Source organism: Acanthopagrus latus, chromosome 6 (assembly GCF_904848185.1).
Source record: "Acanthopagrus latus isolate v.2019 chromosome 6, fAcaLat1.1, whole genome shotgun sequence".
In the NCBI taxonomy this organism is placed as follows: domain Eukaryota; kingdom Metazoa; phylum Chordata; class Actinopteri; order Spariformes; family Sparidae; genus Acanthopagrus; species Acanthopagrus latus.
The window spans coordinates 13,075,234-13,096,354 of NC_051044.1; the positions used below are offsets into that span (position 1 = coordinate 13,075,234).

The 21,121-nt window shown below is 39.6% G+C and overlaps 1 protein-coding gene across 5 annotated transcripts in view; it reads left to right on the forward strand.

Moving 5' to 3' along the window:
- Positions 1–6,396: 6,396 nt before the first annotated feature.
- The window catches only part of pparg (peroxisome proliferator-activated receptor gamma), a 32,836-nt gene continuing 18,111 nt past the window's right edge, over positions 6,397–21,121 (forward strand). For 2 of the 5 annotated variants that reach the window (XM_037100874.1, XM_037100875.1), the window contains exon 1: positions 6,397–6,683. Coding sequence is in view for 2 of the 5 variants with exons in the window: in XM_037100872.1 (XP_036956767.1) it covers positions 7,180–7,231 (52 nt within the window). In the remaining 3 variants the exon portion in view is untranslated. Of the gene's footprint in view, positions 6,684–7,098; positions 7,232–17,307; positions 17,329–21,121 lie in introns of those variants that run through there. The other 3 variants (XM_037100872.1, XM_037100873.1, XM_037100877.1) reach the window with 3 other exon arrangements.

A 21,121-nucleotide genomic window follows, 5' to 3' on the forward strand; every position in this document is an offset into this window, starting at 1 on the left:
GATTCATGCTGGCGGCTGTGCATTTCGTTTTAGGGACGCATAAAGATGTTGTGAAAGCAATGAATAACATTATCAGTGCTGACGAATGCATGATACATAACAGAAAGCTTGTGTTGCAAACAGGGGCATATATTACCATTTGGCCACGTCATGTGCTACTTACTGACATTCATATGAAACCTGTCATATCATGTTCACATTACATGCTTATGACCTAACTCTCATGTCATAAAGTGGAGGGGATGGTGGTGGAATTACAGGTGACAAGGTTGCCGGGCCAATGGCCGCGCTTCAAGGCTGCATTTAAACATTTGCATGTGAAACAAATGGATATTTTTGTCAATTTCGCACTATTTTGTGGAGAACCAAAGAGGGTGTTTTTAATGGGAAGACGGGTCATCTCGAGCCGTGTTGGTGGTGACAACAACAGCTGCTTTCAGTGACACCTTGGGACATCTCCAGTTGAGTTTGCAGAGTTCCAAACAGGTATTTAATGCCAAAACACAATAACCTAACTATAGCATTGTGATTATAGAAAAGAGAAGAAAAAAAATAGTGTAAAGAAACATGAAGTACAACATACAGCATGCAGAACATACATTGCCAACATTTATTCTGACAACTAAGTTGACTTGGGACATAGAGTGATATGGTTACATACCACGTAAGGAAGAGCTTATGAAAAGAGTGCATTGAGTTATATTATGGGAAACATAGGGTTCAGTGTTTCGTAGCATGACAGACTAGGGACAGAAAGTAAAGATATCTCAGTCTCTGCTGCTTCAATTATGACCATTCTTTTCTGAATAGCCCCTGATTGGATGGATGTGCAATACTGAGTACCCTGTTGATTTATATAGCACATACATGTACCTGTTGCTAATGCTATACAACAAGCATATTAAGATTGCAATGGCAAATTCGGAGATGTGGACAAACTTAAAGGTAATGTAAAGTCACAAAAAAGTTTAAAAGTTTGAGTATGGAAGTGTAAAGTACAAATGAAATTCTTTTATATTCAAGCAATTGCCAAAGAGTTTACACAATGCAGCTCTGGGTTCGAGTCCTGGCTTGGGGCCCTTTGCTGCATGTCACTTCCCCCTCTCTCTCTCAGCCTGTTTCCTGTCCTATTCAGTTGTTCTGTCAATAAAGCCAAAAACCAAAAAAAAGTACTTTAAAAAAAAAAAAAAAAAAGGCAAAGAAACATAAAGATCCCCACTCCAGCTTTAAAGTGTCATGAGGGAGGACACACTGATACACATCAATATTGCCAACAGGGCACTTGATTTCTCCAATATCTAAGAGGGGACCTCTGTTTCTGGTCATTTTGAAAAAAAAAAAAAAAAAATAAGTACAAAAGCTTATTTTAAGGTATTTCACCATAATATTACTTCAAATGTGTTCTTTTGATTTTTTTAAAAGAAATTGCCAAGAGGGGACTTGCATCCTTCAGCGGCGTCTACCTATTAAAGGAGGGGCTTCCACACACACACACACACACACATTTAAATGTTCAACTGATACATCATTAGCCCAGCTGAAAACTGCTGGAGCTGCCGACAAATTCAAGATGTCATCACATCTACTAAATGCATCATTGAATGCTTTATCGAGAGTTTACAGTGTAAGGTCAAAGGCAGCCCTGTTTGTTTGAATAGTCTATACAAATACCAAAGTCAAATTCCTATTTTAGTTTGAGTACACCGATAAAGCCGATGCTCATTCTGACAATTATGAAGACATCCATGGCTGTATGGCCACAGGATGGTCATGAAGAAATTAGTAATTGTTGTATTCTCAACCCATATGGTTTTAAATCATTTTCCATATTAAATATATTTCATTAATAATACAGAGAGGGAAAAGTCATAACTTTGTACCTTTCAAAGTTAAAGCAAAAAAAAACGCCTCAAATATACATTCATGAGTTCCTTAATGAAGGGATGAGGGATGAGTTAAACTGCCTGTGCTGAGACAGCAGATGGCACTATAGACACATGGAAACACTATACATGAGAAAGCTTCTCATCTGCAATGACTGGTGCTTGTTGAGCAGCATTTAAATACATTTTACACTCTTCTGGCTCATTTGAATGAAACTTATTTGCTCTTCTCTCGCAGGTTGATTTAAACTGGAAGAGCTGTCTACTTCTGGTGACTGGGACCACCTTGGCCCAGTGCTCCCAGTCATTGTTAAAGGCTGCCACATGAGCCCTGAGCTAACAGCTCTCTCCATTCAATTTGTTTGGTTGCACACATATTTACCACAGAGAGATCGCTTACACCCTTTAGACTATCTTGGATGTATGAGGCACAAACCATCAGTGATGTCATTACTGGCCCTGTGATTATGATTGTGAGGTGCTGATCATGACATCTACAAGGTGGAGACAGTAATGATGATCCTTAGTAATGATTCTTACTTTTGTTTTTTTCTTTCCTTCATGTCATACTGCTCACCCCTCACACGCTTAACTTAACATCACCTTCATGCACACAGGCACACAGAACCTACAAACATAGATCTTAGACATCCACACAATAACAATCTAGTTTACTCCGCACATAACAGCTTTTTCCTTAGGTTACTTTTTTTCGATTCAACCTTTTCACTCATGTTTTGTCACTCAAATTCTTTCATGTCCTAACTTTGATGTCGAACTTCATGAAAGTTTATATAAAGTGTGAGGAAAGAGGCCCTTTCAATATGTACTTCTAACAGTTCAACATCTTTAACTTAAACCACAACACTCACAACAGTGTGTGTGCGTGTGTGTGTGTGTGTGTGTGTGTGTGTGCATATGTATGCATACTAATACCAAATTTAAAAGGTATAAGAGATTTTATACTTTATACCACAAATCTGACAGACGGAGCCATTTGTCCAACAAAGCCTGCCGCGACAGATGATGTGAAACACGTATACAGAACTTCGCACGCAAACTCTTCATATGCATCAATGTACAGCTGAGGCAGAGGAAGCACGTTCTACTTTTGATTCTTGGTCCACGGGATGACCACGTCACTGGAGATCTGTGGGAACGTCTCCATTAGATTGCTCATAGGGACATGGACGTGGGTGGCTAACGCACCAAAGCAAGCCTATACTAGCCAAACCCTGTTTGTGTTGGTGCTCATCCCACCCTTCTGGAGCCAGACAGAGGGAGGACGTGTGAAGGCTCATCATTACATTGGTTAAACACTATAATGTCCAGATTTAGTTTCATGGAATATGTTTGAGGATTGAGGGCGATATCAAGCCATTTTGATCGATTTTAAACAGCTTGCTCTCCTCACAGGCCTGAAAAATGGTTATTTCAGTTCTACTTTATAATAATTAGCATGCCGTGACCGTGTAGGGGAGTCTTGTAAAGAGACACAAGTGCTTTGATGATGAACATTTTCAGATACCAGAGCTCCCGTCCCCTGGGATTTAACTGCATAAACAGTTAGGAAATATTGCTTCATTTTGTTTGTTACAGCAAAACTCTCCTGGGCGTCATTTTTTTTCTTGTTGAGCACATAGAAATTTTGCGTGGGGGGGACGTTTCAGCATGTGAGAGAGAGCAGGAAAATGTGTGTGTGAGTGTGTGTCTGTGTGTGTGTGTCAGTGTGCCAGCTGTCTTAGTTTAGGTCTCGAGTTCAAAGGCAGGTGAAAAGACTGCTGCACAGTCAAAGTGCTGAACTAACTGAACTACACTTAACTGCTTGTACAAGTGATGATCACACATGCAACAGGATTTTTGTGTCTTTTTGTGTTTCAATGCTTAAAAAAACGGGTTGAAGAGCTACATGCAAAAGCTTAACTCTGCCTGGATTTTTCACACGTACCACTGACATCGTTACTGATTTCTGCAGTTATTTCGTTTGTATTGTGTGTTTTTAACTGGCACTTTTGGATATTTTTATGTAACTAATTGAATCTTAACGTTGCTCCAAAAGGTGGAGTCTGTGTCTGTATAAAAATACACGTTTTAATATTTCTTTGTTGCAAATCAAAGGACACATTCACTGCTACCACCAAACCATGGAGCATAATTAGGTCATCAACACTGATGTCATTTTTAAACAAAGGTTTCTGTGGTGAATGAAATATAATAGCCGGTTCTTATGAGATTAAATTGCGTCAAAACCATGGATACAAATCATGACGTATAAAAAAATCCAAACTGAAGAGGAATATTGAAGTCCTCTCACCTACATACCAGGCCACCATATTATGTAGGAGCTGTATCACTGGACTGGAGAGGAGGTCAGGTCAAGTTAAAAACAGGAACATTTATTTCTTCATGGGCTGAACTTTTTGATAGTGGAAAAGTTTCTTTGCCAGGCTGACATGCTGCCCGTTGCATGTGTCTGTGTGCTACCGGAAGTTCAAACCCTAATCTTACCACAAGCTGTCAGCAGTCAGGGGAGCAGAAGGGCTCACATGATGCCGCCTCTCAAATGTACACACCCTCACAGTCTCATGTTTTAGTGAACATTTATCAATATTTACATCTCAAGTGACCTAAATAGGTTTAACGATGAACATTTTAATCTGTAATCTTTCGGAACAACAATTATTCATTTTATTTCACGAGAACGATATTAGTAGGCTTAATTAAAACAAACATCCAGTACCTCAAGATTACAAGATGTTATTTGAAGAAACAAAAAACACAATACAATAAGATTAAGATCAGTCAACAGAGAAAATACACAGCAGATTTGAGTGTCTGGTTAAGGGTTAAAAATAGAGTGAGGTTTAGGTTGGGGTTAGACCAAGGTCCTTCAATTTACAGACTATACAATGAGACTGAAGAGAAGCAGCACGAACTCAGATGACAATCTGCTGTGAATCCATTTTTTTGCACCTGATAGTTAGCGGAGTTGTATTGGTTTTTAGTCCAGATGAAATCTTATGAAATAATTATTACTTCCTTTTTATTTTAAACTTAGTATACTACTTTGAAAATTAATAAAAACATTATCATTCTGTCTACAACAAAAATGTATATCAATGCCATCTTCTAATGTTTCCTTAACTACTTAATTGTGCTGCATTCACTATCACTGTCTCACAGCAGGTATATTTAGTCACACCTTAGGAGCCCAAAGCATGTCTGCAAATGTGACTGTGATACCAGTAACTGTGACTGTAATAGCCTCATTAATTATCATTAATATACAAACTAACATCTTGAAAGGTAAAATCATGTATGACTATGCAAGAATTTTGATGTATTATTAACATTGTATGTGTTAAGGGATTATAATGGAATTTTAAAAAGATGAAAACCTTTCCCGAATCTCTTGGTTGCCTATGAACGATTCCAGAGTACTTCTAGGCTATGTCTATGTAAAGGTAAAATCAGAAGGATGTGAAGTTTATGCTTTCTCAAGAGCGGCTTGCCACTCGTCACTCTCAAATATTTCCAACGGTGTGCAACACTGGCAAATGTTAGCTTCGAAAAGGAATACGCCACTGCCAACCAACGTCTGGCACCCAGCAGATGGAGTCCAACGCCAAGTCCAAAGTCAAAGTTGATATCACTGCAAGACACGTAAAATAATCTAATATATATATATACACACACACACACACACACACACACACACACACACACACACACACACACACATATATATATATATATATATATATATATATATATATATATAGAACTAGCATAACTCAACTACAGCATACTGCGAAGTACAAACAACAAGAATTGCTGTATTATTAAGAGACAGTCTGTGCAACACTGCCACCTAGTGACTCATACAGGCTACTGCATTACATATGGGTGAAACAAATAAGACTTAACAGTTTATTTTGTGAACCTTGGGCGTGCTGGTAGGTCAGTTTCATACATTTACATAACCAGATATATAACAGAACCAGATATATTACACAATGTTGGCAGTTTTCTCCTTATCCCAGTGTTATGTTTAGTTTTACCATAACGTTACAGGGATGAGGACATCATGCTGGTTTGTCAGTTGGCTTGCTAATTAAACTCAGATAGGTCTCTTGGATAATTATTAACACTGGCTGGATTTTTTTCATAGTAATTTTTAAAAATCTAGCTGGCTCAAATTAAAGGCTAAAGCTGTAGCTTGTGTGATATATTCCAGTGTTAGTTTTTAGTTTTACCAAAACATTAAAGGGGATGAGAACGACATCTTAGCTAACGGCTAAACGTTAGCTTCATTCTGTTGAACTACTCCTTCATTTAATTCGCTTTAGACTCTATTTTTGTGTGTTTTAACAACGAACAAACAAATAAACAAACAAAGATATCTTTATTTTGAACCATATCTTCCTCCAGAAAACCAGAGTTCAGACGAAGTAACGTTACAGCACAGCTAGCTTGTCGAAGACGTTAAACGGTAATTCGATGCCTCCGCGTGTGTCCTCAGGACTGTGCAGAGAGGAGGGAGGAGAGAGGCAGCAGGCAGCCAGCAGGCACCGACCTCAGCAGCAGCAGCAGCAGCAGCATGACCAGAAACCTCCACAGTAAAACAGACCTGACCAGTGTGACACTGCAGCTCCTGTGGAAGTGAGACACGCCACAGCTTTTCGAGGCTGACACACTTTTGTCAGATTCGCGTCAACCCTGAGAAAGAAACAAGACCAAGAAAGAAAAAAAAAAAACCGCCAGCGGACTCCGTCTGCTCCGCTTCAAAACACTGATCAGGTCAGTCACCTTCCTCTCGGTTTACACCGTGCTTGAGTGCGATGTCAGTGTTGTGGCTGCTGGTTGGATGTCAACGCGCTTAATAACCGCCTCGTAAACTAAGTTAATCTGTCAACACTATAGTCTGTTTGTTTTTTGTTTGTTTGGTTTTTTTTTGTTTGTTTAAGTGTACAGGCTATCTAGGAAATTTACCACCAATGACGAATAACTTATCTGAAGTTGGTGAAAAGCATTCAAACTGAAAACGTATTGATATATCAAATGTCAAATGTTCCTGTCAGCCCTGACACAGCCGGATGTGATCATCTTGTTAAGGTGGACACTTTGTGGAGAGTGACAGGCTGCTAGTGGCCACGGTCAGGGGGTGGTTATGTTTGGGGTGGAGGGGAAGGGGAGGGAAGGAGGGGGGGTTGCTGTCAGAGGACTGACAACTGGCACACAGTCAGGTGTTGGTCCATAGTGTGCCTGTGGGCCATAGTGTGAGTGTGAGTCTGACATGCAAACACCAAGCAGAGATTTTAGCCATCAAAATGGTCACAACTGCTCAGGTAAGAGACCAGCGCACTCCCTCTGAGGTTATCATGCCTCACACTTTTAAACAGCAATCCCATTAAGGAGGTGGATCTGTATGAGTTACAAAGATTTTTATTTAATCTGTGTATTTTATATATTCCTCTCTCGTGACTTTTTTTTTTTTTTTTTCGATCATCTGTCCTGTTGTGGGGGAACATCAGATATTGCACAACGCCCAGGCACTTCTGTGTTTTGTGAATTGACTGGAAAGTCTTGGTCGTGACTCAGCACTAATGTGGACACAAGCGCCAGACACTGACTTCTGTGTGAGAGTTGCTTTGTGGCTCCGTGGTGGCTGATTTGAACTGGCCTGTAGCTTTTTTATTATGATGTAATGATGGCACTCGGACGGCGAATTTTAAACACCAAATATTAGTTGTACAAGGCTCAGACTTTCACTACCGATGGTGGGTCTGGATGTGCACCAAATCTGTGGACGTCTGTCTCGATCACTTTGTGTGAATATCACATCAACAATCTGGGAAAACTTAAGTGGAATTATTTGGATATTTTAACATACCGTATATAGAGCTATGTAAGATACTTTTGACTCTTGATATTCATTGGTCCTACAAGTCTTTTGACACTTTATGAATCATGCAGTGTTTTTGCTTGTTTATGTTCTATCTATCCATCTATCTATCTATCTATCTATCTATCTATCTATCTATCTATCTATCTATCCCAATCAGCATCTTTTGAAATAAGCTGCCACTTACGTAAAGTAAACGCTGTTCGTAATAAATGTGCTTAGACATGCCAAACCAACTGTGTGGTCTTTGAAAGACATGCAGTAATCTGTAATACCAATAGCCACATGTGTATTACAAAAAATGTAAAAGATTGACAAAATGTCAGATAAACAAAAGATAAATCGTAGTTTTTCATCTTCTGATGCTCTCCAAAAGCTGACCAGATGCTGAAAATAAATTTCATTAAAAAAAGAGAAAGTAATTGTACAAATCAACTGTTCACACTTCCTTAAAAGTTGAATTTTTGAATTTGAGTAACAGGTTTTTACAGATGATACCATAATGATTTGATAGCAGCGACATTACTCATCAAACCAATGCCATGAATGTTTAAGTGTTTGCCAGAGTGATATCATGTGTTTTAGGTTCATTAAAGGTTAAAATGTCACCACAAATGTTATATGCCTATTTTAGAGTTGGGGAACTTGTGATTTATTTGTGGTTGAGAAATAATCTCTGGTTTGGAGAAGTTAAATAAGGTCATTTCTCTGGTTTACAGTCCTCATCTGGATAAATGTCGTAATATCCTTTTCATACTTTAAAGTACGAATTTATGTGGCATTGGGCACAATTGTGTGCTCTTTACCATATATGTGTAGATCAATTGCAAATTTTTTGGCAGCTGTTTGAGTTTTTGATCATTGACAGACTGGATGTAGAAACTTGTGTCTAGCACAATATCTGATTAAAATCTTCTGAGACAGGAAAACACATATCATATGTGTTTTGTAATCTCTACACGAGGTGCTTTAAGTCTGACTGTCTGACCAAGTGTTGATACAGCACCAGTTGGTGATTTATACCTGATCAAGTTATATAATTGCTAAATAGCAGTGTGTGTGAATGACTGAGACAGATTTGGACTTTGCTCTGTTGTCATAAACGGAAGGAGTGTCTCGAGATACCATGCTATGTTTATGTTGTCCCTCGCATGACTCAAAAACGATGTCTAACTCTACAGACAGCACGCTTCCACGCAATGCTTTGTTTGAGTTGGTATAAAGACAGAAGTCAGGTTTTCGAAGACGCCTCCACTGCAGGATTTGTCTTGGTTTTGAAAATCTGTTTATTTAAAGTACAGGAAGCAAAAGGTTCCAGTCTTCTGAGAAGTTGTCTGCAGCGGCTTTAAAAAGTTATGTATATGAAACCCCTGTAAGGGCTAAACATAATCACTGCATGAAAGGAAGGAAGATGAAATGCACATTTATATCATTACAAATGCACAGAGAAATATAAAGAGTGATGCACTAGGTTCAGCCCACAGATAGTTAACCACTCTTGCCTCTACACCGCTGACATCCTGGTGTTTTTACTCAGCTTTTCTTATGGTTAACACAAACTTTTTCAAAAAGGCCACCTTTGATTGAATTTTATCAGATGACATTGGGGCAATGTTGACACAGTTTAGCCTTAAGGTCATCAATTTGGTTTGTATATTAGGTGTAATTATTAATTATTAAAGACTAATCATTTCATCATTTAATTCTGGAAGCAACATTTTTTGCTGCAGACTTGGATTTATTTTGACTACAAATAAACCAGTTTGTTTGCTGATGAAAAGGTAATCTTGTCTCCATCGTACTCTGTTTAAGCACAATATCATATTTGAAGTGTCCTCCTGGATTTATGTAAATTGTATTTTAATTAATGATGAGTGGGATTAAGACAGATACAAGATCTTTTCACTGTGTTTATTTTTTGCGTTGTTGTAGCGTTAGATCTCACATCCAGTAAAACTGGAGAGTCTGTAATGGTGAGTAGGAGTTGAACAAAGGGATCCTATTCTAATTCTATCTTTAGCTTTTAAAATACTCTCTTGGGCAAATGTGTGTCAACTAGCTTGACTCAAAAGCTGAGACTGCCGCATGTTTTGTTTTTTTCTTCTAGTTACATATTGTCAACAGAGCCTACGTAACATTTTTCAACATGAATCAGTTGTTACTGTTACACCTGATCACATTTTCTCTTTTTCTCAACAATGACAAGATGCGGTGGAGACAAAGTGCTTTTGTCACAAACGCGTTCTGGCATCTGAGAAGTGACTCATGTTCATGACAACATCAAAGAACATTTTCACTTCTCACCCCTTCACACTTTGTATTAAATGCAGTCTTGATGAGAAAAGAGCACACGATAACGCAAGGTGTGAGTATGACTTCTTCTCAGGCATGTTTCTTTTTTTTTAACTTGGATTTGATGGACGAATCAAAACATTCTTGAGTCTTTAAAATAGTGGGAAAAGCCCATAACGCTTTCCTTAAGGTGACATTGATCTTGTCATCAGATTAAGAAGCTGGTTGTAGAGAATTCCACATTTTTCTTTGAAAATTAGAAGTGATTGATAATCCAAAACAGTTGCTAATTAAGTTTCTGTCAATGCATTTTTATTTTTAGAGGAATAAAGTGATGTGTATATACACTATACATATTGGTATACAATATACACTGGAAGTCAACACTGATAAGTAATTTGATTTATCATTTTTGTTGTATAAATGAAATTGTGTTTGCTATCATATAGTTTAATTACTTACTGAGTAAACAAGTCTATTCCAACTTTTTAATTACTGTAATTGTCCATGTAAACCATTATTGATTGCCATCATTTGAGATACAACACATCCTGTTTCCACCTTCAAATAAACAGGTTTAGATAATTTGGCTGAACTGTTACAAATCATGTGACCATCTAACCAAATTGGGCCTTTTGTCCTGTCAGACTTTGTCGTATCGATCTCATCATGTTTTGAGATGGCAGCATCTTATGTGAGTAAAATTCTATCGTTACTAAAAGAAATGATGGCCAAAATTCAGCTGCCGTTGTGCTTCAGTATTGCGTCCTCCCAAACCAATTCACAATTTAATGAATTACTGAAAAACAACCGACACGCAGTGAAGCTGAAGCTTTGGAGGACCTGTAGGGGTCTGGGCCAGCTCCCTAGTCGTGATTTCACCCATGCTCACACAAACATAAAGACGCACGTCAACTGACACAAATAAACACTAAAATGAAGACTTTTCCTTGCCAATGCACTTTAACATAGATATATTTTTCAACAGACAGGGATATCGAGCAACCTTTGTCCTAAATTCCCCTTTAGAAACATGTGGGAGCAAACAGCAGCTCCTTAGGTCAAAACCTCGGTCTCTAATGGGAACTAAGACTGACTCAGACTTAATGTGCACAAGGTTCTCCATGGGTTTAATGCTTGAGACATTAGTAGTTCAGGTCCTGCTAAGGATGATGAATCTGCCCCCTCAATTTCAAATTGGTTAATTATGGTTAAATGCCAAATGATCTTGGAAATGAAAGAGGAACAGTGACTATAAATAGCTTTCACTCTTCCTGGAAACTTTTTGTACCTCTTCTTGTCATTGGCTGTTCTTTAATGATTTTAGATAATTCGACAGATCTCTCAGTCCCGTTTGCCTTAGTTGCTGTTCTTTCACCTGTCGAACTATCCTTTCTCACACCGATATTATTTCAATAATGATAGGGCGGGAGATTTACGTTTCCATATTCCTGTTCATTGTTGAAGCAAAAGGTCCTTGATTTCAAACAGGCAACTTTCCGACTGAAATGACAACTGTCGCTGACAGATTTTGTCAGTTGTAGCCAGCTAATTAAGCTCACACAAGTCCATTGGTTGATTATAAACACTGGCTTTTTATTTTATTTTTTATTTTTTATTATTATTATTATTGTTTACAGCTGGCTCACATTAAGCTGTAAGGCATAAAGTCTGCATCCTCACTGAAGGATGGTCCACACAGAGGACATGAAAATAAAGACACAACATTGTCCTTGCAGTTTAGAGGTAGTTAGTACCATACGGTATGATGAAGAGAAAATGTCAGATCTGACTTCTGCAAACACGACATGGCTACTAACACTACCATCAACACTCATATAGTAGCGAGCAGGCCCAGCTGTCACTCAATAGGAGACCACTACACAGTAGATATGCTAGTCATTAACAGGGTTCTTCCTTTGTTAACATAAACTGCAACCCTACAAGTCATGTAAATAGTTAGCAAAATGCTGTTTCTTGGCTTTTAGGTAATGCTAGGAGGCTAAAGATTGCAGCTAGGGTTTGGCGATTAGAGTCCAGTGATGGCTGGTTTCTTGGGGGATTTCCATCATTTTGCTTTACTAGCTTGACGGTCTTCTGCTGAAGAGCAAGTGAGAGACAAATCGGCAGCAGAGTCTCATTGAGTGAGCTAATTCAGGAGCACAGTGAACACCCCCTGAGCCAAAGAGTGACATTGCTGGTATCCAAAAGCAGGATGTCAGTGTGTAGAGCCAGAATATTTCAGCATCTAACTCAGTTAATCAAGTTTGTATTTCAACCAAATCAGAGCTGATTGTTGGACATCTTGTTTTGTTCACACCCCCCTGTTGAATCTGCGGTGGGAGTAGTTCACAAGTCAGTTTGCAGGTAGGGGCAGGTAACGAAATGAACTGGATTACTTGAATAACCACAATTTATAGTATAAGTGTGGGGAGAGAGGACTCCGCCACCCTGTGCATGCTGCAGACATACCTCTATGAATATTTCAAGAATTGTCAGTTGTTGAGCTGATGTTGGCCAGTTGGAAAATGTTAAGATATTGCCCATCCCCAGCTGAAACTTACATTACAGCTTACAAAGACATGTTGAATGTTCAATCCATTCCATACACCTTAGCTCAGGTAAATGTGGTTTGCAAAGGAATAAAACATGTACTCCCTCATCTTCCTCACTACAGCCCCGTGCAAATTGTGTTTAACGTGTGAATACAATTGATTTGACAATGACAGGGAGGGAGTGAGCAAACGGTCAATTGTTGGGCCAACTCTGGCACTCATTCAGGTCAATTCCAAGTCAGTTTCTTTTGCGTACACCTTTCCTGACATACGTGTTTACTGTACGTTCTGTGAATGAGAGTCACGTCATGTGTTGTATTGTTATTGTCCTGCTAAACAGCAGCTGAAGGCAGCACACTCCGGTCTTTTCCTCTCCGCTTCGAGGAACAGGGCATGACCCTTCCCACTCCGTACCTCTCCCTCTTCCTACCGTGTTGCCCTCCTCCCCTCTCCCCATCTCTGTCCAAACACAAGTTTAGCCATAGAGCTTTCTCACTCAGCTCCTAAGGTCATCTTCAAGCAACATGATCATTAACTTAGGAGACATCATTATAAATGACAATCATTCTCCTTGTCTTTCTAGCCACATGCTTCGTTTTCAATGCAACACCTCTCAGGCTTAGAGATGTGTGCATGTTTGCGTTAATGTATGTGGGTGTGTGAGACAAAGATAGATTGGCTTGATTTGGTTCTCCTGTCATAAATGGAAGGAGTGCCCCGAATACTGCTTTGTTTATGCTGTGTACACATGTGTCCTCATACACGTGTCTTTCAGTGTGACAGTGTGTATGTACATCTGTGTGTGTGTGTGTGTGTGTGTGTGTGTGTGTGTGTGTGTGTGTGTGTGTGTGTGTGTGTGTGAGCGAGCAAGTAAGTGTGAGGCCTTGACAGCATGCAGCGGTCCTTCCCCTTATCCAGCAAGGAAGCTCTTGAAGCTCGAGAGACTCATCAACTATTAACTCATAACTATTTCAAGGAATTGGGGGAGAGTTCACGTCCTCAGATTATTGTTAAAACGGCAGATTCCCAGACACACACACGCAGACAAACACACACACATAAAAATATACTACAACTGTGGGTGCTTTCTCTTACCCTCAGTGTCCCTTTTTACATGCGTCTGTATACTGACCTGCTCATGCTGAGTTTGAATAGTTTCAGTGTACTTATATGCCCTTGCATGTGTGTGTTTGTCATTAAATGTTTGTCTTTGTTAGCATGAAAGGGCTCGATATGTTTTTTTTTACAATTCCCCAGAGTGCTGTTCACTGGACTTCTGTCACCATGCCGCCTGTAATACAAGGTCCACCTCACGTCCCATTCACATTATGATTCTGACAGCGGTGTAGAACATATCCTGATCTTCAGTGTAAATCTGGCAAGAATAGCCATTCCATCACAATCACAATGGATCATTAAATTATGTGACAAAGGTCAACTACACTGGGACCTCATAATGTGTTCGCAAAAAGTGTTCTGGCAATGCCATGGCTTGACCTGAGCACAGAGGTATAAAACCACAAGGCAGTGATTCTGGCTTGGTTTTTTTTCTAGCTTAGAGCAGGGACTCACTTTCTGATTGTTGAGCTGATTATATCTTTGATTTGGGTGTGACGACTAAACAAACTCAGGCTGTCTGAGTCTGTACACACTGTTGACAGTTTGAAGATAAAATCATACAGTGTGGTGTTTAGTCATTGGTCTCCTTATTTGGCCTCTGCCTGTCGTTTTGTTATTATTGTATATTGACAAGTTAGAGGTCTGGGTTTGAGATTTAAGGATTCATTGTAGACACCGATGAGATCTAGCAGGTTTAGTATGTGTACTTGCCTGTGACTCCAAATACTGTAATGTGAAATTCGTTTTTGACCAGGTATGACAGCAGCGATGACCTAAAACCAATGGGAGTGCAAGACAAGTAAAGTTATAAATTAGCTATTCCAAGTTTTTATTCTAAGCCATGTCACCATTTTACCTTTTGGTTCTAGCTCCATACTTAATGCAAAGTCACAAGAAATTGATCATCTCATCACATATATGTGATCATAGATTTAAGTGTTATCTCTTTATTCACTCAGTTGCTTAGAATGACTGTCAGTATTAAAACACTCTTGACATTGGTTGAAACAGTCATCATGTGTGGTTTGTTCAGTTATCAAACCTTTCAGCCAGATTTCACTTCTGTTCTGCTTTAGCAATTCGTCACTGCTCCACATTTCTGCTGGCTCACTGAAAAAACATGATGCAGCCCCTTGGCGACAACAGCTAGAGCGCTCCCACTTATGAAACTTTTAGTGAGAACACACTAAAGTAAGAGTTTAGCTCGTTTGGTACAGCTGAGTTTTCAGATCAGAAGAAAATCGCTTCTTGGCTCTTGTTACAGGATGTTTCGTTGGCTATCGGGTCTCACACTGTGGATAAGTTGATGATGGGTAATGTTAGGCGCATGATCAGTTTCAACATAAAAAACGTGTTTCTTGTTATGTTGAAAAACAAACTGTATGATATGATCTGATGAGTCAGTTTGTCAAACCTGAGGTTTTCCAGATGAAGTTTCAACTTGAACCTGAGGTTTTCAACCTATAGTACCCTACTGTATCTTTGTCAAACTGTTCAACATGGTGGTAGATTTGTCATGGTGTGGACTGCCACTTTCCGTGAGCCTTTAAGTTAACATTTGCATGGCTTTGAAACGGTCCCAAAGCAAGAAGTTGTTTACATATGAAGATTTATGTCTGTACAGTAGGGATTGATAGCAGTTTCAGGAGCGCTGGGGCAACATATCAGATACCTAGCAGTCACTTCATCTGTTCAGTCTTTTTCTAAATGTCTTTGCATCGTTTGAAGGGATTGGTTACTCTCTAAGTGCACATATGTGGAATGAGATTGAAAGTTTGACCCTACCTGTCCAACCTTTACCACCAAAATAACACAGTGGTGAGTCAATCATTGACGTTTGCAGGCAAGCTTAGACCATGGATGTGTGATGAGAGCTGGATACAGGTTTGCATTACTATGAAAGTTGCTCAGTGGCACATGAAGTCACAAAAGCTCAAGTAGAACATGAACCGGATGTTCCCCACAGCTTCTGCATCGTAAGGTCCAGCATGCACTCTAAAGACTTTAATGGGGATACAATTATTTGATTATGTGTTTAACCAGACTAAATGGATGAAATTCTGACAGTGAAAAGCTAAAAATCTTTCCACTGTTTTACAGCTTCTCCTTTACAATGGAAGCTTATTGATTGATGTATTTTTGGCCAGTGTCCATCATGTGACAGTGTTGCAATTACATGGTTCTGCCACTATGTCAAATTAGCTTTAAAGCTTGCTGCTCTTCCTGGAGGCTTTGTTTCAGTTGGTCCGTCTCCTTCATCTCATGCCCTTGATAATTGTTTGACCTTCAACGGAAGCGCTTTTGTGACACTAGTTTTACTTTGCCTTTTTTTTTTTGTGCATGCCTGCAAAGTCACGTAACTTAAATACAAACTGAAATGCAAGCAGAATCTTCACATTGTCACTGTCCAGAAAGAAGAAACCACTTCTCTCTAGTCTGACTTGAAAACATGAGTGAACATTGCTTCAGTAGAATTTGAACCTTTTTTATGGAAAGAGGCTTACAGTCAGAGTTTTACTGGATGTTGTGCCTTTGAAAACCTTATTTATTTTTAAAGGATAAGGCAAATAGATCAACATCACTGTGAAGTATCAGACTTAGCCAAAGAGACTCAATTTTGTTGTCTGACAACCAGATGATCAATCATGTGAGATTATAAATAGCCCTCGACAGATTCTACAGTATCTATTCTACTGTATCTGTATAAATAAAATCAAGAAGGATCAACTTGCTGCTACAACTGCTGAAATCTGATCACTCTCAGATAAAATTAGAATAATAAGGGACATGGTGAGCATTCCTCTCCAGTTTTTAAACCAGCAGCTCTCACATTTTAGTTAGAAAGTAGCTACTATGATTTTCTCTGTAATTAAATCAGAGAAGCAGCATGCTTGTATCGCGTTGGTATTGCATGAGGAGGCAGAAGTGAGTGCGTCACGGCTGTCACATCGACACTGAGTGACTGAACAGGGGGAGAGAAGTGCAACCAGAGAGGCATGATGAGGTCGCCTGTCAGAATGAAGCAACAGGAAATCATCTGCATCTGATGTCTACCACCCTACACACACACACACACACACACGCACGCACGCACGCACACACACACACACACACACACACACACACACACACACACTCTTACACTGGAGAGAGCATAAATACACTTTTACGCATATTGGCATACATACATAACTTTGAACTGTATGATTAAGAAGAGATATCTAGACCTAAAAAAGAAATTAGTCATGAAAACCACACACATTTGCGCGCGCACACACACACACACACACACACACACACGCACACACACACAAACGAGCAGACCACATGATAGTTAGCTGTCTGAACTTTTGCTGAGCCCAGACTCTGTCAGAGAGAGAAAATATGTGTGTAGTTCCCTTTCTATCGGTCATCACTTCCTGAGGAAAAGCATGACCACACACACGCCTGCGCACACACACACACACACACACACACACACACACTGTCTCTATCTACTGTCACTGCCACTGTCACTTTGCTGCTGTTCAGTGAGCTGACACTGAACACTCTGAATTGAAACAGGAGGAACAGGGTGAGTGGACTGTCCTGTGTGTGTGTGTGTCGCTCAGTTCATCACGTTGAATCAGTGCATGAGCTGTGGGTAGCTACATCTGATTAAAGGCTTTAGGTTGTCAGATAGATGCAGTGATACAACTGAATTTTTACCAAAAGTTGTGTGGTGAGTCGATTTCCACTTTTAGTCTTTAACGCGCAGACATCAGTGCTTTATCAGTGAGATACTGTGTGCCAACCAGTCTTGTCTGATATGCAGTTAGTCTTTTCTCAGATACATTTTCAGGTCACAAGCTAGCCTGTGTTGTAGTTTGGCTGTAGTGAGGTTAAAAACATGCATTTCATAGAATTGGGCCAAACAACTGAAAATCTGAAACAAGGTCATGTGAGGCATCGCCATAGCCTTCTTCAGATTGTTTTAGGATTAAGTCAAGAAGAAATCAAAGCCGCGTGTGCTTTTTTCAAAAATTCAGAAAAGCGCATTTTCTTTAGTTTGAGTCCCATTAATGAGAAGTGTCCTGTTGACCTCAGGTTCACCTTATGTTTCTCAGTGATCCTCTTTCCTGGAAGTTGAAGCTCAAAATTAGTCGATAAACCAAATAGAAATCAGAGAGAAAGAAGAGGTTGTCTAGGCGCTGTCATACTCAGAGCTGTGCCAAGCAGACAGAGATTGTGTGGTTTTTAACCTCCTGTTGTGTCGAGCTTTGAAGTTCAGTGAGTAAATTCATTACCAACCGAGCAAGTGGGTTTTCAGACACGAGGAGACTCTCGTTTTTGTCAAGAGGGCAGTCCAAACCTCTAGCTGACACCTCGTGTGCACGCAGTTTTCCATCACTCTCCTGTTTGATCATTTAGGTGCAGAAAGGGGAAGGCCCTCTCAGGTGCCTGTAGTGGCTTCACACCACCAAACACCAAAAAAGTGCTAATTTCCTGAAGAGTGAGGGAGGATGGCTGCTTTTTCAGCTTTTCAACACTTCATGCAACTTTTTACAGACTGCTCAGACCCTTTCACTTTTAAGCAACAATTACAATGAAGCAAAATGAAAATATAATGACATTTTGTTCATTTACGTATACATATAGAGAATATGGAGAAAGAAAAATCATGCAAGTGGAACAAAATCTAAATAGACTCTGAGACTCAAATTAGAGCAGCAGCACTTTAGGGATAAAATGTAAAATATAGGCTGATACTTTGACAGCCAGGTGAGTAATATTAAGAAATATACTGTAAAATGAACTATAATGTGAACAGCTCATGGGGTAATTATGTATGTACATAAATATACAGTGTATGTGAACAGGATGAATATATAGTGTGATGGAGTAAAATAAGTATATGTCATGTGATGTGTACGGTTACACACAAGTAGTAATAAGTGAGATGTACAAGTACAAGTAGTGGCAGCATAAATTACTTAAGTATAAAGTGACATCCGCGTGTCAGTGTGGTGTGAGTAGTGTGTCGTGTGGTTGTCTCAACAATTAAATGTGTTAAATCAGCTCTGTAGAAACAAAGAACAGCATTATGACAACCCATGATCTTTCCACCATATATCCCACAGTTTCCTCATGCTGGACTAACCAGACGAGAACCAGGCCCACTTCATTTTTTTTTTCAAAAATGTTGTGGGGACTGTGAGGCAGAAGTGCAGGCGGGCATAGCTTTTTGTTTTAGTCAGTGACACAGAACCACATGCTGTTTTACATGAAGAGGTCAGGAAGTCACAGAGCTCTGTGCACTTACTCCCTCTGTCTCTGTAACACACGCACGCAGACACACACACACAGAGAGTCATACACATGAGATGACTTTCATCTTAAAAATGACTTACTGTGCAAAAAAAAAAAAAAAAACACACACACATACACACCTTCTTCTAGAGAGGAAGCAGCATAAAGGATGTTCTAAAGGCAACTACGAGGAAACTTGCCAAGTGTTGAACTGAGCTAAATTAAGTGTATGCACAGCTCTGCAAGAGGGCACATATTGACACATAAATAAGTTGCATTCAAACGCCATTTTCTATGAATGTAGTTCTCATGTAGCAGCCCAATTAGTGTCTGACAAAATGTAGTCAAATATCAGCACATGTTTCTGTCAGTGCTTCTGATTGAATGTTTTTTCTGCTGTTGCATAAGTGTTGTGGTTCTCACCCTCAGACAGTGAGCATAGTTTTCATTCAAACAAAAAAGATAAGAGTGTTAATGCTTCTGAATGCAGTGGGGCAGGTTCTGCCTTTTGTGTCCTATAAGTATACCAGGCATGCTTCTGTGACGACTGCTTTTTCCTGAACTGCTTCTCACCTTGTGTATTTTCTTTGTTGGACTTACTTACTGTGAAGGGGTGGAGGAGGCTTCTACACCGATAGAAAAAATTCTGATGATGCCAAATATTTTCCGCTTAATCATTCGGAGCTTCATAGTCTTTTTTTGAGTATTGTTGAGCTCCGCAATTGTATTTCTTTCTTTGGAATTCTTTGCATGGAATCTAATGAAAAGCTTATGCATTAAACTCCAGGTATTAATAGGACTTCACCCACTTTCTGTGAGGCAATCTCAACCCCAGCTTTGCTTCAGTCCATTTTGGACCGACATGTTGCTGCTGTGAAGAAACACGAACACTAAAACATATTTCACTGGTTTTGCAACTTTGTCCCCGAAGGAAAGATTTCACATCTCTCTGAATGACCTCCCAGTTTCACCTCTTTTTCCTGCTTTCCTAATATCAGAGCAACTTCATTCTCTCTCCTGAAGTTTTTACATTGTCTTTTAATATTCCAGCTTTTTTGGTTCTGTCCGTACTTTTGTTCATTTCACCCCTGTGTCCATTCAGTTAATTAATTGCTTAAATATGGAAGCTATAAAAAAAAAACTGATCTAAAATTAAGATTTTTAACTCCATGCTTCAGAGATACCACCATTATAACAAATGTGTTATGTTGTGTTATGTGACTTTTTTCTATACCATTGTGTGCAGCTTGTTTCTTTGAAATATATATACACACTTGTATATGCTATTTTGTGTTCTTTAGACTTTTTTCCTTTTGCGCTGATATCTAACGAGATAGAGGAGTTTCATCACAGTAGTATTGTAGCGAAGTTACCAGATCTTCTGGTATTGTGACAACCTTGATCTTTACAGTGTGTGTCGGCCCACACACACACTGTCGGTCCGGCCTGTGGGTGCAGTAGCTTGCCAGACCTGCCTGCCCGTTTGCCGTTGGCCCATTGTTATTATGTCATTATTGAGGCAAGAGCTGATAGAAAGTCCTCCTACACGTTGTATTCTCACCTGGAAGACAAGTTCTGTCCTGTGGAAATCCGACCCGGCAGGAGACGCCGGCACAACTGTCACGCACGTGCTCACACACACACACACACACACACACACACACCTTTGCAAACACAGTACATACTGCTTAAACCTTACTAATCATCTGTCACCTTTTATAATGTCTGACAGGCTGTTTGCCCACATAGCACTCACAGATACAAACATGTTGAATTCAGTAGAGTCGGTACTACACGCTTAAAGGACAAGTTACAGTACAAACTTGTTTTAATGACATGATTTAAGCACCATGGTTTAACTGCCAGGCTGCAGCTGCCTTCCTTTTTTCTCTTTCTAAGTTGTGCTGAAGAGCCTGCTGAGTACTGAACATGAATTTCCTAAGATAAGGGGTTTTTCTTGAGGCCTCTCGGGTGCACTTTGGTTTCTTGAAGTGGTCTGGGGACTCGCTCTCTGTCACCCCCTTTCACTTTATATCTCTAGAGCTCTCTCTCCCACTTGATTTCTGTCTCCAGATGTA